Source organism: Aptenodytes patagonicus, chromosome 1 (assembly GCF_965638725.1).
Source record: "Aptenodytes patagonicus chromosome 1, bAptPat1.pri.cur, whole genome shotgun sequence".
Lineage (NCBI taxonomy): Eukaryota > Metazoa > Chordata > Aves > Sphenisciformes > Spheniscidae > Aptenodytes > Aptenodytes patagonicus.
The window spans coordinates 197,809,341-197,830,897 of NC_134949.1; the positions used below are offsets into that span (position 1 = coordinate 197,809,341).

Below are 21,557 nucleotides of genomic sequence, written 5' to 3' on the forward strand. Positions count from 1 at the left end.
TTTGTGGAACTAAACAGCAACAGTGTCTGAAGAATGTGTACATGATGAGTATGTTCTCACTCCAAAGTCTGACCATTATGTAGAAGTTAATATATTCATATTTATTCTGACTTTTTTTATAAATCAAAGATAGAAAGATTAAATGTATTTACATGTGTTCATTTAAGAAAGAAGTATCAGTTTGTTTTCTCTGTCACCCAAAAGCAAAACCAGAAAAGTATACTGTTTCTGTATAAAATAATCTCCAAAAGTTACAACTTACCAAGGAAATAGCATGCATCACATACTATTATATCACATTCTAAATGCCACAGTATGACTTATGAACAATGAATATACATACACGAATAATGCATGTATGACTATTTTCTCTGATTTGTAAATGTGAGGATCTATTGTCTTCCAACATTAGTTTGTTCAGTGATGCAACTCCTCTAATCTCAGTAGAAGTGAAATCAAAATCAAGGCCACAGTTTATGAAATTATTATTGTCATCAGCTTTTGTGCAAGTCTTCACCAGTTTATGTAAGATGGAACCAGATGAAAACAGCTTATATTTTCCTAGTGGTCAGATGGAAAAGAATCAATTCTTATGTAAAGAATACTATTGCCAAGGAGTGTAAGAAGACAGCTTTAAGCAGCTAAGGAAGATATTTAATTTACCTGTTCTTTCATTTCATTCTTTCTAGACATGTCCTGCTGATGATTTTTGAGATGCTCTTCCTTTATTTTCTGCTGCTGCATTTGGTCATAATAAGGGTCAGCAGAGGATGGTCGCAGTCCCTATGGATATACAAATAAATCCTAGAGCAAAGGAATTTTCATTTAGAATCCTTTCCTTCAGTGCTCACTCAATTCACTTTCCCTGTTCCACTGAAGAGTGCAGTAAGGCAAGTGTATATTTTTGGAGGAGAAAGTTATAGTAGAATTTTACATTGCTGTAGTATTGTATTAGACAATAAAGCCTCAAGATGAAGCACTGTGGAGCAGATCAATGAACTCGCTAGAGCTGAACTTTCTACCTGTCAGTGTTACAGTCTGCTATTAGAAAAACATCAGTTCATCTTTTGGATTTCCATTCAGTTTCTGTTACAGATTTTATTCTATGATTCAGTATTTACTTACCAGTTGTTTTTCCACTTTAGTCTTGTACTGTTGGGCTTCAAAACACCTTTGAAGGTATTCTGCAGGCCTGAGAGAAGAAAGTGATGTTCATGTACTACATTTTATTTCACAGACCCAGCTATCTTCTGCACAAATAATTCTCTATCAGTTCTATCACATATGACAAATTGAGCTCTCTTTGTACTACATGAATATATAAGTATGGATAAAATATGTATAAATATGGAACAACACTAAAATAACAGAAAGAAAATATATCCAATTCAGGCATTCCCCTTCCTATTACTTCAGTTAAATTAGCCTTCTGAAGAGTGCAGCAAAGTCCTTCTCCTCCTTTTAATTGATAAATGGAATGTGAAAGTATAAGCCTAACTTTGTATTATTTGTGTAGTTTTGTGTGTTTTAAACATTTACCTCTTTTTTTTTTTTTGCTATACAGTAACCATTATTTGCTATACAATAACCAGTCAGTTGTAAGCTCCTTGATTTCTATTTAATTTCCTACCTTCAGAATCCACTTGTGCCTCAGGGAGCCAAACTGAATTGACTTTGTCCTTAAGTAAGGCACTAGAAACTCAGCTCAGACAAGTGTTCTAAAACTGATGATGCTTAACTGAAACATTCTAAACACTGTCATCATTGAATAAAAATTAATGATTGAGTCAACCTTAAAGGAAGGATCCCAAAGTAGGCAGTATTAAAAATTCCTTACCTTCCTTTCTCAAGGTTTTCAAAGCTCATCCATGCCTAAAATGGCCAATCATGGAATGGACAGCCAATCTCTAAAGTAATAAAAAGGTTGTACCTCTACTTTGTAAGAGAAAGGCTTTGAAATAAACAAACTGCTGGAGAAAGGGTCTTTGTATCTGAAACCAAAATATAAGCTCTGCAGGAAAAAAACATTTTCATAGCCTGCCTCCCACTCTGTTCCCTCAAGTGGAGAACTGGTTTTGGTCTTTATATTGTTCTGATCCTGGTGGGAAGGAAAGACACTGTTTATCCTTGATATAATCAGAAAGTCTACAAAAAGCCCATGTTTTACTTCTCACCCAATAAAATGCTGAGATTTGGGAAACATTTTGACAATGCAATTTCAAACATCAGGACAATACCTTCAGAAGGAACTTCTGGATAGACAGGAACAGGAGTTATGTTATGTTGTTGTGCAATAAACTTATATAAGAAAATTATCAAAGACCAAGCAGAGAAGGAATTACACTGAATGAGCCATGTCCAGTGTTACCTAATCAGGAAGGCTGATGATAACTCAAAACATGCATGACAGTTCACTACCAATAAATAGAATGAGAAAGGTTTACCAGTCGGGTGGTGGGGGTGGAGGTGCAACTTGTCCTTTTAGTTTATAGTATTCCTCAACTCTTTGGCTGATGTGAGAAAGGTCATAATATGCATTAGCTTTCCTCTGCAAGTTGTCAAGCTTGTCATAGTAATGACCATAATGGCCATGTACTCTAATACTTTCTGGCCTTTCTGCCATCTTAAATCTGGAGCTCTGTGGCTGAAAATATAATAAAGGATGTTAATTTACCTGTTCTCATTTCTATCAGTACAAGTTTGAATTAACTTCCTGTCCTTCTCCCCGGTCTGAGTTGAATGGTAATATAGTCTACCGTATAGTTCGTGTTAAGTTTTCCAAATCCTTTCACATATAACACAGATGCTTCCTAACTTCTCAGGGCATATGTCATCTTACCATTGTCTTTTCCTCTGTTCCATCAGCTCCTGTCATTAAGCAGCAGCCCATATTGTTGTGTGAGTCCATCAGCATGGGGCTTTGTACTTTGTAGTGTCATTGCCCTAGAGTCACTTCATTGTTCTGAAGCCTAAAGCACTGAATTAATTCCAGGAGAGTCTCATTTTGACGTGAGAGCAAGGGGAATCTGGGATGTAGTTTTGGGCAGCATACGCATTGACTGCTGCTTTCAGGGGAGCACTGTGCTACTTCACGTCACCATGTCTTTGATTACGTGCCTGTGGGAGCTTGCCTTTCATTTCTCAAAGTCCTTACTGTGATGAAACATCCCTGTATTTCTACTTTGTGACAAGACTGTCTTTTCCATTTCTCATATGAACAATGGAGAGAAGGTGATCGTCTAGCTGCCACTGCATGATATGAAAGAAGTATGATAAGATATTCACAAACTTTTCCATGGTGGGAGACTAAAAACCACTATATGGTGTATAAGAAAAATGCTCAGTTTGGCTTATTTTCTTACATAAATTAAAAGCATCTAAGTAACCCTTCCTTAGATGGTAAATACATTAACTATTCTTCCCTGTTTTCCTTCTTAGAAACACTGAAAATAGGCTCATCTACCTATGGTATAATCCAGATTACAGTAGAATATAAATTCATATCTATATAAGAAGAAAATTTTCCACTGACAATAATGCTCCCAAGTTAGAGGTAACCTCAAAATGTGTTTATCTTGCCCCTTACTGAGATAAGTTTTACAGTATGGTATCCAGAAGCATGGCAATTCCAAGCAATAGGGAGAACAAATCAGGCCATCTAAATAAATGTAAGAGGATTGAGAACTGTGACCAGTGAAGCAGGTGCCCTGGTGACACAGGCCATGGAAAAGGCTGAGGTACTGAATGCCTTCTTCACCTCAGACTTTACTAGCATGACCAGTCTTCAGGAATCCCAGGCCCCTGTGACTAGGGGGAAAGTTTGCAGCAAGGAAGACATACCCTTGGTGGAAAAGAATCGGGTTAGAGAATACATAAGCAGACTGGACAAACGTAAGTCCATGGGCCCTGATGAGATGCACCCATGAATACTCAGGGAGCTGGTAGATGTCATTGCAAAGCCATTCTCTATTATCTTTGAATGATCACGGCGGTGATCGGGAGAAGTGCCCGAGGACTGGAGGAAAGCAAATGTCACTCATATCTTCAAAAAGGGCAGGAAGGAGGACCCAGGGAACTACAGGCGGTCAGCCTCACCTTAATGCGCCTCACCTTAATGCCTAGCAAGGTGATCGAACAACTAATCCTGGATACCATTTCCAGGTGCATGAAGGACAAGAAAATCATCAGGAGTAGTCAGCATGGATTCACCAAGGGTAAGTCATGCTTGACCAACTTGATAAGCTTCTATGATGACAAAACTGGGAGGAGTGCCTGATACACCAGAGGGTTGTGCTGCCATCAAAAGGGACCTCAACAGGCTGGAGAAATGGGCTGACAGGAACTTCAATGGAGTTCAACAAGGGGAAGTGCAAAGTCCTGCACTGTGCACCAGTACACGCAGGAGGCCACCCTGCTGGAAAGCAGCTTGGCAGAAAAGGACCTGGGGGTCCTGGTGGACAACAACTTGACCATGAGCCACCAATGGGCTCTTGCTGCAAAGAAGGTGAATGATATCCTGGGTTGCATTAGACAAAGTATTGCCAGCAGGTCAAGCGAGGTGATCCTTCCCCTCTGCTCAGCACTGGTGAGGCCACACCTGGAGTGCTGTGTCCAGTTCTGAGCTCCCCAGTACAAGAGAGACATGGACATACTGGAGAGAGTCCAGCAAAAGGCTGCAATGATGACTGAGGGACTGGAGCACTTCTCATATGAGGAAAGGCTGAAAGAGCTCATACTGTTAAGCCTAGAGAAGGCTCAGATGGGATCTTACCCATGTATAGATACCTGAAGGGAGGGTGCAAAGAGGACGGAGCCAGGTTCTTTTCAGTGTGCCCAGCGTCAGGACAAGAGGCAATGGGAACAAACTGGAACACAGGAGGTTCCCTCTGAACATCAGGAAACACTGTTTCACTGTGAAGACGCCTGAGCACTGGCACAGGTTGCCCAGAGAGGTTGTGGAATCTCCATCTTTGAAGATATTCAAAAGCCGTCTGGACATGGTCCTGGGCAACTGGCTCTAGATGACCCTGCTTGAGCAGGGGCATGGACAAGGTGACATCCAGAGGTCCCTTCCAACCTCAGCTATTCTTGATTCTGTGAATCCTGAAGCAACACATTCAAAGTATGACACTATGCAAGTATCCCTGCAACCCTGCAAACTGATGGCTCCATTTGGGTGCTGAAAAAATGTGGGAACTTTCCCCGTGTAAATATTAGAGCATGTCTTGTAGATCAAAACACTGTGGACAAAATTCTGCCTTTGATTACAGCAGTGCACAGTGCAAGAAAACTTAACCAGCATCTCTGGATTTGCATTGGATATGCACAAAGGTAACTATGAGGAAAATTAAGTCCTATATTCTGCATAAGTCCAGTACTATCCATAGGTAGTGCAAGTGACTGCTTGAGGGCTGCAGTTCTGGGAACCCCACAAGACTCTACCATCAGTTAATCCACTGTAACTGCACTGTGCAATTACTGCTGGGAGCTCCCAGATCCTAAATGTGCTTTGCTCTGTGTTCGCCAGCACCCAAGGCAGTACTACGTGCTCTTGAAAATAAACATAAAGGTATGCAGTGATGCCAAGTAAGAGGCTGGAGGCAGCATACACCTGATATCCAGCCTGAGGAAAGAAGGAGGTGGAAAATGAGTGAGGGACACAAATGGTTGTGAAGAACTGAGGTGTTCTGCTGTAGAGTTTGATCACAGTTTGTTGCAACAAGTATTTGAGACAAGGGCAGTGGGTGCCAGTGGTTTTGCCCATGAATGGTCTCTCAGAAGTGTTGAGGTAAGAGGAACAGTGTATTTGCTTCTATAGCAAAAATGCAAACACAGAGTTTATTTGCCTCTATGCAAATATAAATGCAAAGCGTGCCTGACTCCCTTTGTTACAAAGGACCATACTGAAGCAGCCAAAATTCAGTGTTTCCCACCTGGGCTTTCTAAAACACCTCTTCTGAGACTTCAGGAGTGCTTAACTGTCTCCACTGACTTAGTGTAGGCATTAAGCTGAATTTAATACATCTTAATGAGCCTTTTAAAGGTTTTTTTCTAAGAGCAGGAATTTGCCTTCTGAAGATGATTAAATATTACGAGAATGTGGATGCACAGTACCTGAAAAATAGGCTGTTGCCCTCTTGAAGGAGGTTTCCATTCATTTCTTTTAAATAATTCCTGTTTGACAGGCACCACCATTCCAGATTCTGGAGGAACTTGGTCCTGGACTCTCCTTTTTTGAAGTTTATGTGCTTTTTAAGAATAAAAGATTAAAAGGTTACCTTCTGTGCTCTCTATATGATTAATGATCATGTAGTTGCAAACCATAGTAGGGTGCATACAGCTAACACTGACAATCTGGGCTAACAAACATTCCTTACGTCCTTTCATCATCATCACCATCATCATCATCACCATACTTCCCACTTCCTCGGCATTCTGCCTTTCATCCTTAGAATGGCATGTTTTTGAAAACATGATTTGACACACTCATGTAAAGGGGATCTCATTGATTAGTTTTGCAAAGAAGCACACTAAATAAAAGGGAGACCTCTATAAACTAGAATGCTGATTTGATGCTTGTACCAAGAACAGAAAACAGGACGTCTGATTTTTAGACTCAGATTTCATTGGAGGCTAGGTGTCTACCTGCTTAGGCATTCCCTTTCTAAACCTAGCCCTCGATATTCTACAAATCACTAGAGAATGTTGTAGTACTTGTGAAATTTGGAAAGAAGGGCTGCAAAGGGAAAAAATTAGCTTATCAGTTCCCCAGGTAGGAGAATAAAAGTACACACCATTCCAGTTTGGTCAGTCAGTATTTTGCAAAGATCTTATCTGCAAAAATGAAAAGTAGTGTCCTTGCTAGGATTAAGTAGTTTCCAAATGAGTTCTAAATTTTTCCTGAGTAATGACTGTTAGAGTATCATGTCTAGAAGAAAAAAATATATGAAAATTAGGAGTATATGACCATAGATATTTTTTAAAATGCCTAAGTGACTTAGGTAATCAGGTGCCTCTGTCCAAATTGCATTAGACCTGAGGGCAGATAAATCACATTGAAATTTGTTATTTACAAAATAAGTGTTCCTACATTACTGAAGAACTTTGGGGAAAAAACAAAACAAAACAAAACAAAAAAAGAAGTCCACAGCATAGTTAAGTAACTACATAGGTTTATTTTCACAAATGTGTTTAAACTACTTCAGTACCTCTGAAGATAAATTGAGGAATAATTATGATAAACTGAAGAATACAGAATTAGGAAAAGGTTATGCTGCCAGAAACATGTCAGATGTTCAGCAGTTCATAGAGAGATACCATTTAGTCTCATCCATGTTTTCTAGGAATGTGATCAGACACAATCTGATCTATCAATGAGCACTAAACCAAATACAGTTCATTGTCTCTCACAATTTAATCTAATTTATAATATTTTGTAATATACATTTTTATTATTTTGTAAAATACCATGGAGCAAGTTTTGCAAGATTTTGGCATTTTTGCACATAGTTTGGCAAAATGAAGGAAGGACGTTTGTCATGTGACAGACCTAAACTGCATCTAGACCAAAGCCTCTCAGTTTTGTGAATTCTGTTCTTAAAAGAATTAAGCTTAACATTTCAGCACCTTTCTATGGCAGCTTTTCTAGCTGAACGTTGCTAATGAGCAGGTTTTAAAGTTGTCTTTTCCCAACAGAACAACAATGCACTGTCTGGAGTGAATGTTTCTGATGTTGCAGTTCTCTCCTCTTTTTATTTTCAACTTTGTGTGAAATCCTTGTGTCCAAATGTGCCTTAAAGACTGCTGGAGAAAGTTATAGCCATCAAGCATATCATAACTAACAAATGTTAGTGTAGAACTAAAAGTTAAAGAATATTATTATCATTACCTTGTATCAGCTTGGCTGTGGGCTGTGATGCTGAAGGCCTTTTTCTATGTATCACAGTGTGACTGAGTTCTTCCTGTGCTATCTATAAGCAAAAAGGTATCATCTGATAGAACTGTTTATACTACTTTGATATACATTTTTTCTCTCAGCAAGCAGCAGTAAAAGGCACTCACCTCAGGGGGCAAATACCGAAGAACGAGCTTCTGCAAGAAGGGCTTCCTTAGAATAGAGTTAATAGATGGTCGATCTCTTGGAGATATTTTAAACAACTGGGAAATTAATATCCTCAGATCATATGAATAGTTGGGAGACACTGGGTGAAAACGTCCTCTGCAGATCTTCAGCACCAGCTGGTGCAAACAATTGCCTTCAAACTTAATCAATGAGAAGAGTAAAAAGAGGACAGTAAGTACTGCTGGTTGGAAATGATGGACTAGACACCCCAACTTGAAAAAAGGTACTTGCTGACAGAAGCCCTGCGCTCTGCAATGTCTTCACAGATCCTTTCTCGCTATCCCTAGTTTGCTGTGGAAAATTAATATAACCACTCTCTGATTGTATTTTCTGGTTATGTTCTCCTTGTTTCAGTTGCACGACTCAGCAGGTCCGATAGCTTTTGTACCTGGAAGAGTTTTATTCATACTCTCCTGTCATATAGTAGCAATTTTTCCAGAATGAAACATGATTTATTTTGCCAAAAGCTGTTCAACAGAAACCTGCATACATACTATCTTCATAGTGTTCACCTTCAAAAACTCACTCCACACAACTCAGCCTCTGCATTCTCTGTTCTCTCAGAAACCAAGGTACTATCTGATTTTTTTAACAACTGATGCCACTCAGATAACTCAACCCTCTCAGTTCAGCAGATCTCTTAACAGGTCAGCATCAATATAGTTTTAAGGGCCTTAGACAGCCAAAATTAATTTTGAAAGCAACTTCTTTCTAAAATTGCCGGTTTATTTACTTGAGTATTTTGAAGGTGTTGTAACCAAAATTTGCCTTACCTTCATTTGCATTTCCTGTCTACATCAGCATCTAGTCCCTGCCTTCAAATTAAAAAAATGGGCAGCAATACAGAATAAAACAGCTAATATTCATAAGAAGTAATATTAATGTTTGCTCACTTTGTGAAATCTGGAATTTTCCTCAGCAGTATCCCCTTGCTCTCAGCTCAGCACAAGTGCTCTCCCTATCAGTGCTGCTTTACCTTCTCCCGCATCCAAGCTCAGCAAAAGGTCAACTTCTGCTGGGCACAGGAATCTGATCCTTTCCCTGTTGCTGGGATTAGTCTCTGCTGTGTTCCCTGCTCCACATAATACTCACAGGCTGAGGATTATCTGAGGCTCAGATCAGGCTGAGGACAACACAGCTTCCTGAAGATGTTATATCTCAGTTATCTTCTGACATGAATGTGCTTCAAACAAAATGAAACCTTTAGGAAAATGCTTCTGGGGACTCAAACTGCTTGCTGGGGAAATGTGGGTTTCAAACTCTTCAGTAAGTATAGATTGGTATTTTCAAATAGAAATGAGTAAAATTACATACCTAAAGCCTAACCTTGAAGTTTGGCTTTAATTCTTTACATTGTTCATCTGCCTTTTGAAAAAGTTTAGCACTTATTAGAGAGTAAATATATGTTCAATGTGTGTATACACACACACATATATATATGTTGTAGAAATACAACGTAATACATTGTATTTTAGTATGCACAAAACAGACACAATACGAAAAATTAAAACACTAGCAGTTATTCTTTAATATCAATAAATAAGCTGAAAATAATTCTAGCAGATGACTATGAATACTATTATTACTACAGTTTTTCCAAGCTGTCCACTATCTTTTGTAATAATATGATAATGATCTGATTCTGCGGTACTTACAGGATGCTTTAGTGCACATAGCTCATAAAGCACACAGCCAAGAGACCAAATATCTCTGTGAATAAAAAGTAATTAAAGTTTCAGGGAAAAGACTATAATATTTTCATACATGGAATCAGTACCTCTTCTCAGCTCTCAAATTTATTAACATTATTCCATCAGATTAAAATTGGTGCAAGTTTTAATTTTTCTTAAGATGCACTGAAAAGAATGACTAGAAATTTCTTTTTAGTTGTGGTACCAATGTTTCTATGATACCTAAGTAGGTACTATCATTAGCTTTGGAAAAGGCACATGACATAAAGAATGCCTGCTTAATATTCCTAGCAGTATGAAGGGCAAAGCTATCTCCGGCTGACTTGATAGTTAAGGAGACAATAAGGGAGTAAACTTGTGTGAATAGCACCTTAGAGCTGAGATGCTAGTCTGGGCTCCAGAACATTTGGTGTTGATCACATCCCACACACAGAGAAGGGGGTCTAGCCCACTCAGCTCCTGACTTTTCAGTGCTTCTCAGCTGGTATTTTGTGTTAAGCCTGAGTGAACCTTTACAATTCTCAGACCTATTTGTCTTTCCTGCAGGTGGCTACTGCAAAGTTCCAGAATTGCCAACCTAGCAGCTTTCATTTTAGTGTATTTTTATAAATCACAAATGAGTGTATCAAAAATTCATAAACTTGCAACTGAAAAGACCCATACTTGCATTGGCTATTACATGTTGGAAATAGAGAGAGAAATTTAGTATTTGCTGGAGAACCAGATAAAGCAAAGGAAAAAAATCTATTTTACATTTCATGCCACTACTAACAAGGAGCATTAAAAGAGAATGAGATTAAACTTTAAGTTTAAAGTAAGTAATTTTATAAACCAAAAAATATAATTATGTTAAGCCTGTAGATGAATCACAACGAATTCATGATTGCTATACTCTGGACACTGTGAGTCAAAATACAACTGACAGTGTAGTATAACATAGCTGTTGTATACGATTGATGTACCTAATTATTGTACGCAATAATACAAAACTTCACAAAGGGTGACACGTGAAATTCCTGGTGCCTTGCAGAAATACTGATTTAAACCATGATATTACTAAAATAAGTTCTTTCGTGCCTGCATGCCCTCATGCACAAGCATATGAAGGAAAGACAGAGACTTACGTTTTATTGTTATATGGTCGATTTTCACACATCTCAGGTGACAGATAATAGGGGGTCCCTACACAGGTATGGGCAAACTCCACAGTGCTAATGAAACACAATGAACAAAAAGGTTTACACAATGAAAAAATTTACAAGGAATTGAACTAGAGGCTTCTCTGCCGCAGATGAAAAGCCTGTGGGGGACGTTATTTCTGCTCTCCAAATAGTTGAATAATAGAACACTCCAAGAAAAACTAAAGTATTTCCCAGTTCTGTGTAAAAATGACTATTTTAATAGTGGAGAGTGTTTGCACTTCAACAGAAAGCACAAGAATTCGCTTTTCCCCACTTTTCATCAGCATTGTAATCAACATTTTCAAGGAACGTTTATCATTAACACAGAATTCTGAAAGCTGTCGAAGACACTGCAAAAGATTAGAAGTCTCCAACATAGTCATTGAAGTGAGAATATGGGAGGTGGTAGTCAGTCACGCAAGCCAGAAACAGTGGAAGGAGGAAGTGCTGTCCAGAAACTAAAGGATGAGTAAATGAATTCTAGTTCCATCTTTGGTGCTGACTTGTGAAGGTGCAGCCAAGTAGCACCAGCTGGATTCTTTTCACTTGCTTTTAGATATCTACTCTGTGGATGTCATCAACAGTCACAGGGAAGTCAGTGGAGAGAAACAGGTAGTCACAGAGTGTGATTCCTCTCACTCTATACTAGATGTTAATAAAGTTGTAAGTTACACTCTTTATAGATTACATGAAGTCTGAGTGCCAGAGGTGCCACAGACACATAACTGCAAGTAAAAGTATTGGACACTATCTTGCAGTTTGGAGAACGGAGATGAAAATGCCTTTGTATACCCCAGGGGAGGAAGAAAAGAGAGCCTGAGAAACTTAATTCGCTTGTTACATGAAGAAAAGTACTATCAAGCTGCAATTATTTTGTTGTATAAGCCTATTAAATACTCTTTAAAGTGTCTGTACTTGGACATTCAAATTCTGAGGTTTACTTCCTATCTGCTATGTACTATTCTGCTGTGTAGGAACAATCCTTAAAGCAATTATCCCCAGAACACTTCTGAAGGTAGGCACTTTCTGCATAAGTAGTTTACACGTGGAGAGTTGAGGCACTGACAGTAGGTCTATGCTTCACAAAGGAACACACCACAAAGGCACGAGAGCTGGCAGAGGCTGCAGCTAGAACAGCGACACGGCATATCCCTGGAGGTGAGCGGGCTTGGATCAAGATACTATCCAAACATGCTAATCCAATATACTCCATCTCTCAGCAAGACTTCCTAGCTCTGATGCACCACTGAACTGGCAAGGTTATGTAGGCCTAAATCCAAAGCCAATCTGATGGGGCCTTGACAGAAATTACATGGGCTGTATGTCCATGTGAAGAATGCATAAAGGTACCTGATACACGTACACAGTTAAGTACACCCGAAGAGAATGAGCAAATTGTCTATGTTGGTTAAAGTTATCTGTTCTCTTTACTGTTGCTGTGTAGACAGAAATGTGGTTAAACTTACACTGACTTAATTAGGGATAAGAAAAGTTTTAACAAGTGAGTTGCAGCAGGTGTAGTACAAAGCAACTGAGAAGGACTGATATAAGAGGGACAATCTGCAAAATGATCAACAGAGGAAATTACCTTTCCACACAATACCTAATTAAATTGTGGAACTTCTTCGCCACAATATCCTGCCATGGTCAAAGAAAATCAATCAGCTCAAAAAGAGATCAAATTCAAGCATTGTCCTGTTGTTGGCATGCCCCCTGGCATGTTTTGGCCACACCAAAAAGCACTCCCCTAGACAACACCTGGCCACTATGCAGGATAGGCCAACCTTGTCCCCAAAGTCAGTAAAGATAAGGCCACCCTCTTTGGGAGAACAGAGTTTAGCCATGCGGATGCAAGCCATGCCATAACATTTACTCTCAGGCCCAGAGAGTAGGTTCTGGCCCTTTTTAAAAAATTATTATGGGCACAGTCTTGGAGGACATACCAAGAAAATCTGTACAAACTCTTTTCTTATACTCTTTCCTAAGTTTTTAACACTCTTCACTTTCTTTTTTTATGAGGCACCAGAAGTGATTATCAACAGCTGCAAGAGCAGGAGCTGTGCCTCCAGAATCTCTTTATGTCAGTTCCACAGAGAACAGGGAAAGATTGAGGCTTCCCCACCCCATGTCTTACACGTAACAGAAGTCCAGTTACTAGGCTAGATACATCTGTGGTTTCATGCAGGATGGCATGTTCTAGGATAACAGAAAAAAATGTAGTGTCAGACTCTTTGTATCCCAGACCTCTTGAACAAGCACAATCCACAAACAATTTGCAAATTCAAGTTGCATTCTGAACATTCAGAAACAGTCCTATTTGGTGTAGGTCACAGACTAACTAAAAAAGTTGCTTACCTGTTCAACTGCCTTGCTATGCCGAAGTCCCCAAGCTTTGCTACCTTTCCATTATTGCTAAGAAAAATGTTCTGCAAATAAAAACAAAACTGGTATGCGAAAATGAAACATGGTAGAGCTTCTTAGGCATATTTTTTACAAGACAAAATCACCCCCTCTACAGTACCAGTTTTACTACCTGTGCTTTTACATCTCTGTGTAAAATCTTCATGTCATGAATATGCTTCAAGCCCAAGGAGATCTGCACAAACCAACTCAGAATCTGCAGTGAAAGTTAAAGAGAACAGATATCTATAAATTTGTGTGACTCTAATGTCCAATGGGGCATCTTCCTGAAATATATAAAATAAAGACAACAACAAAATCTAGTATATGTAGAGCATATACAATATAAAATAGTAAGAAATAATATTTTTAAAATTAAGGCCATAGACTCTTCCTTTCCTTTTATAGTGCTATCACAAAACTAAATGGAACTAGACACCTGCTCCACTTTCCTTATCCCCATCAAGTTTTCACTGACTGTAACAGGACGAGTACTTGAACAAGGACTGAAGAATCACGTCAAAGGACAGTAAGAATATTAGACCTTTATTTAGAAATGAGTGAGTTCAAATAACAACTAAGACAGATTTGGGAGGTGTCTTCTTAATCTTCAGTGGTGGAAGTCATGCCACGCAGTTATAGTATTTGTAGTCTTAATGAATGTGGTCCAGAAAAAAACAGAAACAAAGGATGAAGGACTGAAATGTGGTGAAAGAAGGGAGCTATGAAGAAACTTGCATAATAAGTAAGCACACAGGTTTATCCTTTATCCTTGATCCAGTACAGCCCTTAAACATATATTTAACTTCAAATATACTTGTTTTATTGAATAAGGGCCTTTGGACTTAATTCAGAAACAAAAGTACAATGTGCTTATATGCTTCTCTATTTAGGAAAATTGATGGTCATGAAAGACTTTGATTCAAGTAATAATCTTCTATTTAGTAATGCTTCACATTAAGCAGATGATTTCCTGAATAGGGCGGATACCACAAATGAGACTTTCTTAGGCATACATTCGAAAATATAAAGATATTTTAACAATGTTATGTTAAATTGGGCAATTTGCTTTCCTTTCGTGATTGGCAGAGGTATCTTTAGTTTCTATAATCCATTCTTTGGTCTCTACTTCCTTTGCCTTTCTTTGGATATGTATTATTCTGTCTCGTTGTCAAGGGGTTTGTGTGTGTTGGTTCTCTCTTTTGTGTTTTCATGATCTGTGGTTTTGTCCTCTCTATTTTCTCTCGTGTTCTCTCTACCGCTAGTATGACTCCCAATAGGATCTTAAAATTCATTATTACTGAACCAGTAATTCACTTCCAACTGACTTCCACACTAAGGAGTTCCTCTTTTACCACTAAAGCAAGAAGAAAAGTCACAATACTTCTTTTTTTTTTCCACCTTTACGCTTTAGAGTGTATTTCCACTAACAGGTTGGATAGCATCTATCTAGTTTCTAGGTAAATTTTCATTGTACCTGCAAAAGTGGAAGACTACGCATGATTAAATAACCTCAGAGTTCAGTACACTAAGTCCAATATGTAAGAGAAAATTTCCTTCATAAAGATAACAGTAAGGAATAAGTAAGGAATAGTGGGAAATTCTGTTTCTATGAGTTGCAATACCTATCATACTCATCTATTTACAAATTAAAATATATGTGAACATGCTCCAAAAGCAGTCAGAATTCTGGGCATATTTCTCTGTGCTGGTTTAACAATCTAAATGGCATCAGAGAAGTCTTGACCCAAATGAAATGAGTGAGAGATTTACCATTGACTTCAGCATAAAGCAGGATATGCCATGATGCAAATAGCATAAACAAATGAAGAACTTGTATATAATATATCCCTCCATAATTCTAAAACACCGTTTAAAAGAAAGTCTTTATGGCTTAGTAGGTATACTACTAGTACAAAGAAAAAGTGCATCCACAATGGAAGGAGCAATGGGAGGGAGGGGGGATAAAAATGGCATCAAAACACTGCTAATGAATTAATTTAAGATCTTAAACCAGTGTAAAAAACAAACCCTAAACTCCCATTAAAATTACCAAAGTTTCTTTAAAATGTTCAATTATTGTTAACAGGTCAGAAAAGAAACAGTAGCTTGTACTGGATAATTCAAACCACGCATTTTACATAATATGTCATTTCCTCTAAAGATAACTTCTTTCACCTGGTCCTCGTTAAACAGCACTCCATGCTGCATATTTATCCGCTTCATTAAATCTCCACCATCACAGTATTCCATCACAATATATAGCTTGTTCTTTTCTGAAAGGAAAAGTATAATTTTTCCTTTATTCCTTTATTACTTGTTAATACAGCAATAAATTACTTTTACTTTTATTTTATATGGTCCTTGTTTTAAAAGGGAGTAGTTAATCCTCTATCTACTCCTCCATTTCAAAGAGCAACTTAGAAAAAATTGATACTTCCAGTGAAACCTGATGCAAAACTGAGACATGAAAATATATTTAAGTGGAGATTCACCAAAATATTAAATACATGAGAAAACCCTCAAGTGACGACACTCATAGAAAGAAGACAGATGTTCTTAAAGGCAATGCTTAGCAGAACACTTCATAGTTGGGATTGTTCCCCAATAATAACTAAGTATACAGTTAGGGTTAGGGAAAAGGTTGAAAGTAGACAGTGTCCAACAGTAGAAATAAACAGCATGGGCTACTTAATAGGGAAACTCACCCTATTCTTACCTCTCTGAGGTCCAGAAGACTACCAGATTTACGTGTCCCTTAAAACATTTACAGTCCTGATCACAGAAAACAATTTGAACACAAGCTGTAACTATAGCATTCATTACATAAGGCATTCCTTATGACAGATGTCAGCAGAAAAAATAAATACAGGGAATTAGCTTTTATGGAGAACACACTTCCTTCGATCTCTTTCGGTCCTGAAGAATTCTGTATCCTTGAGTGATACCTCAAAATATGGCTCAAGACAAAAGCCCAACAGGACCTATTTCCTGCTATACTCAAAAGCTCTCTTCTTCTATTGAAACTCCTGGAAAAGTCTCATAAAAATCTGGACTCCTGTTGAACGTCAAGACTAAAGTTCAACTTAAGCAATGCAGACACCCCAGGATCTAGCATTCATGCCACAATACCTTAGGTCCCCCACACACACATGAAGAGGGCAACTGATGACTGAATCTGATACCCTGTGTTCATTTTTAGGAGTTGGGATCTGTCCCCACTGGTAAGTAAGGGGTTGGGGACAGGCTTAAAGTTGGGCAATATTAACAAGCTAGGTTTTGCTGCCTTCCACTCCTATAATCACAAATAAAACAAAAATGTTAAAAGTAAACCTTGCAAAGAAGCATAGAAAGTTACGATATTTGCATGCTTCATCTTGGCCAGAAGAATTACTTCTTTCTGAGAGGCTTCTTTTTCTTTCACAGGCATCTACAAAGAATTAAGAAACTATATGCTAGCAACGATATATTTAACTCTCTTCAAAAATAGTTACATCATTATCAAACCACTCCCACAAATACAAAAAGACTATCTACCAAGGTGATGCAGAAATATTATAAAATATGATGTGTATATAATGTAAAATACCAATTTGCAGTGTATGCTTGGAAATATATTGGAACGCTACCAAAGTCAAACCAAATTATGACATTTTACAAACAGACAAGTGTATGCCTTTAAACTTTTTACACAAATGCTACTGCTAAGCCAGCTGATGAATAGTGTTAAACTCTGAAGTTAAACTTCCCTTAAGTATTCGAAGAATAAGGGTCTAGGTGATTCTGTATTTTTAAAATGGATGATCTCAAAAGAATAAAGTAAAAAGAAAAAAAGTCCTTCTGTTTTACTGGTGTTATGAGTTCTTGCAACATTTCAGGCAAACTCTTTGCCCTGTTACATTAAATGGAAAACTTCTATTTGGTTCATTGTGATCACACTTTCATCAATATCACTTCTTAAAAATTCATGTTTCTGAATATCCATCCATCAAAATGTCCTCTTGTATTTATAAAAAGTTTCTTACCCTCATTCTTAAGAAATAATTTCGAAATGTAGTCCTCAAAGATTCAAAAATCAGAACGTTTATGAAACACACTCACTCTACCATATAAAAAAGATCTTGTGACTTCAAAGTAATAATTTTCTGTATCCAGCTCCTGATTTTTGAGTGGAATCCACAAAAATATTTTATTAACTTCAATTTTTCTATTTTGTATACATCAAAATCTAAGATTAGAAATGCATTTTTTTATTGGTCATGAGCATAGAAAGAAACTATTTTTTATTTAGCTGTCACTACTAGCATATCAATTTTTCTGGGTTTGAATCTGGAAGTTATACAGCTTTTTCTAGAACCAATGTATAAAAATTCAGTCTTCTATTATAAGTCTCTAATATATTAGAAATTCACTAGTGTGGCCCAGAACAGGAAAAGACCTGTCAAAAGCATGTAGGCATTCATTGAAACAGACTATTGAAACCCTTGTATTGAAATCACAGGGAGTTTAATTGCCTGTCTTTCCGGAACTAGATATAGGAGTGGTATTGCTCTGATACCTGAGCTAGTCATCCTAACCCTGCCTCTGCAGTCAACAGAAAGAGAGTGCTTTTATGGCCCGATTCAGCTCATTCTAAAACAGAATTCTAAAACACACACGATCAACAGCATCCTAAAAATACATATTTCTCTTGTTCTCCTAGAAAGGGAGTCTAGCCAAGCAGGTCAGGTGCTGACAGCTACAGAATGGACATTTACAATCAGGTGAGATGAAACAAACTGCCGTAAACACAAATGAGGATTGGAACGACTCTGCTGTGAATTACTCGCATCTGAAAATACGGATGTGGGAAAAAAAGGAAATGAAAAAGTTTAGAGAAATGTATCACAAAATTGTGATTTGTTATTTCAGTGGCAGTAGTTTCATTGTAGTTGAATCATCTATTACAAAATTTGAATTCAGTAGTGTCACACATTGTAGGTAGACAGAAGTTTTGAAAAGAACAAAAATGCAGTAAAAGGTAAACATGGTTAATACCAAAATACATATTTTGTCTATGCTTGTAAAATCACTAAATAAGCAAAGAGTACAGTCTTCAGAAAGTTTAACCCTATATAATTGAGATAGAACTACAAAGGAGATAAAATATAACACAAGTTCATACCCTAGCTAAATGCAATTAACACAATCAGGTAAATAACTATCGTTATCATCCAGGTTTGTTGTTTTACCTGAGTTACATTGATCTCTTTGATAACACACTGCTCATTATCCACTTTTCCTTTTGCCAAGAATATTTTGCCAAAAGATCCTTCTCCAATTTTTTTAATGATTTCATATTTATCCATGATGTCTTCGTCTTAAAGCAGTGTCTAAAATAAAGAAGTCCCAAAATCAGTATTGCACATAGTCAGTGCTGTAACATCTGAGTTTGTACTACAAAACCAATACAACACTACCTTTCAAGACTGTCATTTTTATCACATTTTGTCACACTTTTATTACTGCTGATGATTCTTCCTCAAAATGTCATCTCCTGGGAGTCTCCAAATTATTGCGGATCTGAACTTTCAATAAGCAGCAAGTTTATGAGTGTCTCATAAAGAAAAGCTTGAAGCTTAGTCCTAGTACACCCTAAAGTTAAAACATGAGAAGGCAGTAGAAAGTACTATGTAAGATTATAATATGATTTTGGAAAGTCTGACTCATTATTTCCTGATGTTAACAATACTGCAGACTTGTTCTTTTAATGGAAAAAATAAAATTATAATCTATTTCGTGTTGATTTAAACTAATGTGATCTAATGTTGGCAGCAAAAAGAAAAGCCACTGCATTTTGCAGGACACCACAGCCAAGTGCATTGTGGCATTAGCAGTCGTCTGGAAACCTCTGGCAGAAACGGTAATGTCACTGGGTACTTGCAACGTATCCATAAGCAAACTTACACAGCTAAATATGAGCAAACACTATAAAACTGTTCTTATTAGTTGGCCTGAGTTTTAGCAAGGGAGATTTCCTAAGATACCAGGCTTTCCCTGTCAGGAGGGACAGACAAGCTCTGTAACAGGCTACCTTGGGAGCCCGTGCGGGCTCCATGACTGGCAGTTTCTGGGGACCACTTCGACAGCGCAGGCAGGGTGACCTTTGAGCATTTGTAATTTAGGTATTTGGGCCAAAGCCAGCTCCTGTTCATAGTCACTGGTGAGAAGCAGCCACTCGGGACAGGTGGGCCTCTCACCCATGTGTGGCAAGCTGCCCCTGGGACAGGGGTGCGCTGCCTGCCAGAGCCCGGCCCTCTCACCCACCGGGCTGCCCTCGGCCTGCTGTACACCCAGGCCCCTCACCCCCAGGGCCTTGCCTCTGCGGGCAGCTTAATGGAAGCGGGGCGCTGGGGAGGTGAGAGCGGCAGGGCCAGACCTCGGGCCACCAGGGCTCGACTGCCACCACCCGCCGGAGGTGGCCGCCGCCTTCCTCGCAGCAGGACCTACAGAAAGTCACGGGTGGCGGTTTACAAGCTCCTGCTCGGGGCCTGGAGAGAGGCACCTCAGGTGGCACGGGGAGGGGAAGCCGGCAGGGGTGCCGCTGTGCCCGCCGCGCTGGGGGATCGCTCTCCGCCGCCCTTCCCGCCCCGGCTGTGGTGCCGTCGCCACGGCGACGGGGCGCGACGGGCGAGCAGCCCTAGCCGGGACCTCCCTCCCCTACGGCCCGGCCCGGCTCGGCTCGGCTCGGCCGGACCCGGCGCGGCCTGGCCCGCCGCCGGGGGACGCGATACCTGCGTGCGCCCAGCCGCCTCCGGAGCCCCCGCGGCCAGGAGGAGGAGCCCCCCGCGGGCTCCGCGTCCCCTCGGCGGAGGTGTGGCGTTTGAAGCGGTGAGACGGCAGCGCCCGCAGCCAGGCCCGGAGCGGCGGCCAGGAACGGCGAGGGCCCGTGGGGAGCAGCAGGAGGTTTGTTTTCCTCACGCAAACCGCACCTTCCTCCCACGACGAGCGTCTTTTGCTTTGGGTGGTCAGTAACAGGAGTAGGGTGGCCCAAAAGAAAATCTCGACTGCCTCAAGTTCTTGAATCCTTGGCAGAGCCTCGAGTACCAGCCTATGTGCAACGTGGGAGGTGCGCTGTGAAATGGCTTCGTACCAAATCTACAGATTTCCTGAAGCTTTTCATATTTATTATTCTCTAATATTATTTATTACATGGACACAGTCCGGAAGAGCTTCCCCAAGAGAACTGCCTGAGAGGAGGTTGTAGTGAGGTGGGTGTCGGTCTCTTCTCCCGAGTAACAAGCGATAGGATGAGAGGAAATGGCCTCAAGTTGCGCCAGGGGAGGTTTAGATTGGACATGAGGAAAAATTTCTGCACCGAAAGGGTTGCCAAGCACTGGACCAGGCTGCCCAGAGAAGTGGTTGAGTCACTATCCCTGGAGGTGTTTAAAAGACATGTAGATGTGGTGCTTAGGGACATGGTTTAGTGGTGGACTTGGCAGTGTTAGGTTAACGGTGGGACTCGATGATCTTAGAGGTCTTTTCCAACCTAAACGATTCTATGATTCTAACCCTGCTGAGAGCATTTCTGCTCTCCCCTGCCATGCTTCTCTTGTAAAATGACTATTTAGTACCCAGTAGCCAGCACAGAGGCCAAACATGACATTGCCCATAATGCTTTCTGCAGCAGAAGTGTCTCCTTACCTAAATTGGAAAATTCATCCTTATTTATGAATAAATTAGCTTCCTTCCACACATGCAATGCCATATATAAACACCTTTTCATGGAAGTAATTAAGGCAAAAGCTCAGGCTCAAGAGTTTTCAGAGCATTAATATTCGCATGAACTAAAGCCTCAAATATTTAGCATAGTTAAATGTTTTCCATAATATGCCCTTCAGACGAGATCAGCTATTCCTACTATGTAGTATTTCAGTATGTAGTCAGGAAGAAGAGCTTTACACACTCTCATAGCGTTACACCATCTCTTTGAAATATGACAAGGGGGCAATTTGAACAATGCTGTTAGCACTAATGCTTTTGACTGAACATTTCTACAAAGTTATTACCAACTCCAAATACATTTAGTATCTAGGCTTGTTTAGTTATTTGCAAGCGTTCTAGCTAAAAAAAGTTTGTTACGCATTTTTCACCCTCAGTTTTGTGATAGAGAAAACATGCACA

The 21,557-nt window shown here is 39.4% G+C and overlaps 1 protein-coding gene across 1 annotated transcript in view; it reads right to left on the reverse strand.

Annotated features, from left to right (window-relative positions):
* NEK5 (NIMA related kinase 5) overlaps positions 1 to 20,400 on the reverse strand; it is a 28,606-nt gene extending 8,206 nt beyond the window's left edge. Inside the window, exons 1-14 of the mRNA XM_076364169.1 lie at positions 20,366 to 20,400; positions 18,626 to 18,766; positions 16,728 to 16,824; positions 15,573 to 15,670; positions 13,528 to 13,611; positions 13,350 to 13,420; positions 10,938 to 11,024; positions 9,778 to 9,832; positions 8,062 to 8,262; positions 7,889 to 7,970; positions 6,115 to 6,248; positions 2,445 to 2,644; positions 1,126 to 1,192; positions 664 to 783 (exon numbers count right to left, since the gene is read on the reverse strand). Coding sequence (XP_076220284.1) covers positions 664 to 783; positions 1,126 to 1,192; positions 2,445 to 2,644; positions 6,115 to 6,248; positions 7,889 to 7,970; positions 8,062 to 8,262; positions 9,778 to 9,832; positions 10,938 to 11,024; positions 13,350 to 13,420; positions 13,528 to 13,611; positions 15,573 to 15,670; positions 16,728 to 16,824; positions 18,626 to 18,742 — 1,413 coding nt within the window. The 5' untranslated portion in view covers positions 18,743 to 18,766; positions 20,366 to 20,400. The remainder of the gene's footprint in view (positions 1 to 663; positions 784 to 1,125; positions 1,193 to 2,444; positions 2,645 to 6,114; positions 6,249 to 7,888; positions 7,971 to 8,061; positions 8,263 to 9,777; positions 9,833 to 10,937; positions 11,025 to 13,349; positions 13,421 to 13,527; positions 13,612 to 15,572; positions 15,671 to 16,727; positions 16,825 to 18,625; positions 18,767 to 20,365) is intronic.
* Between the last annotated feature and the right edge of the window lie 1,157 nt (positions 20,401 to 21,557).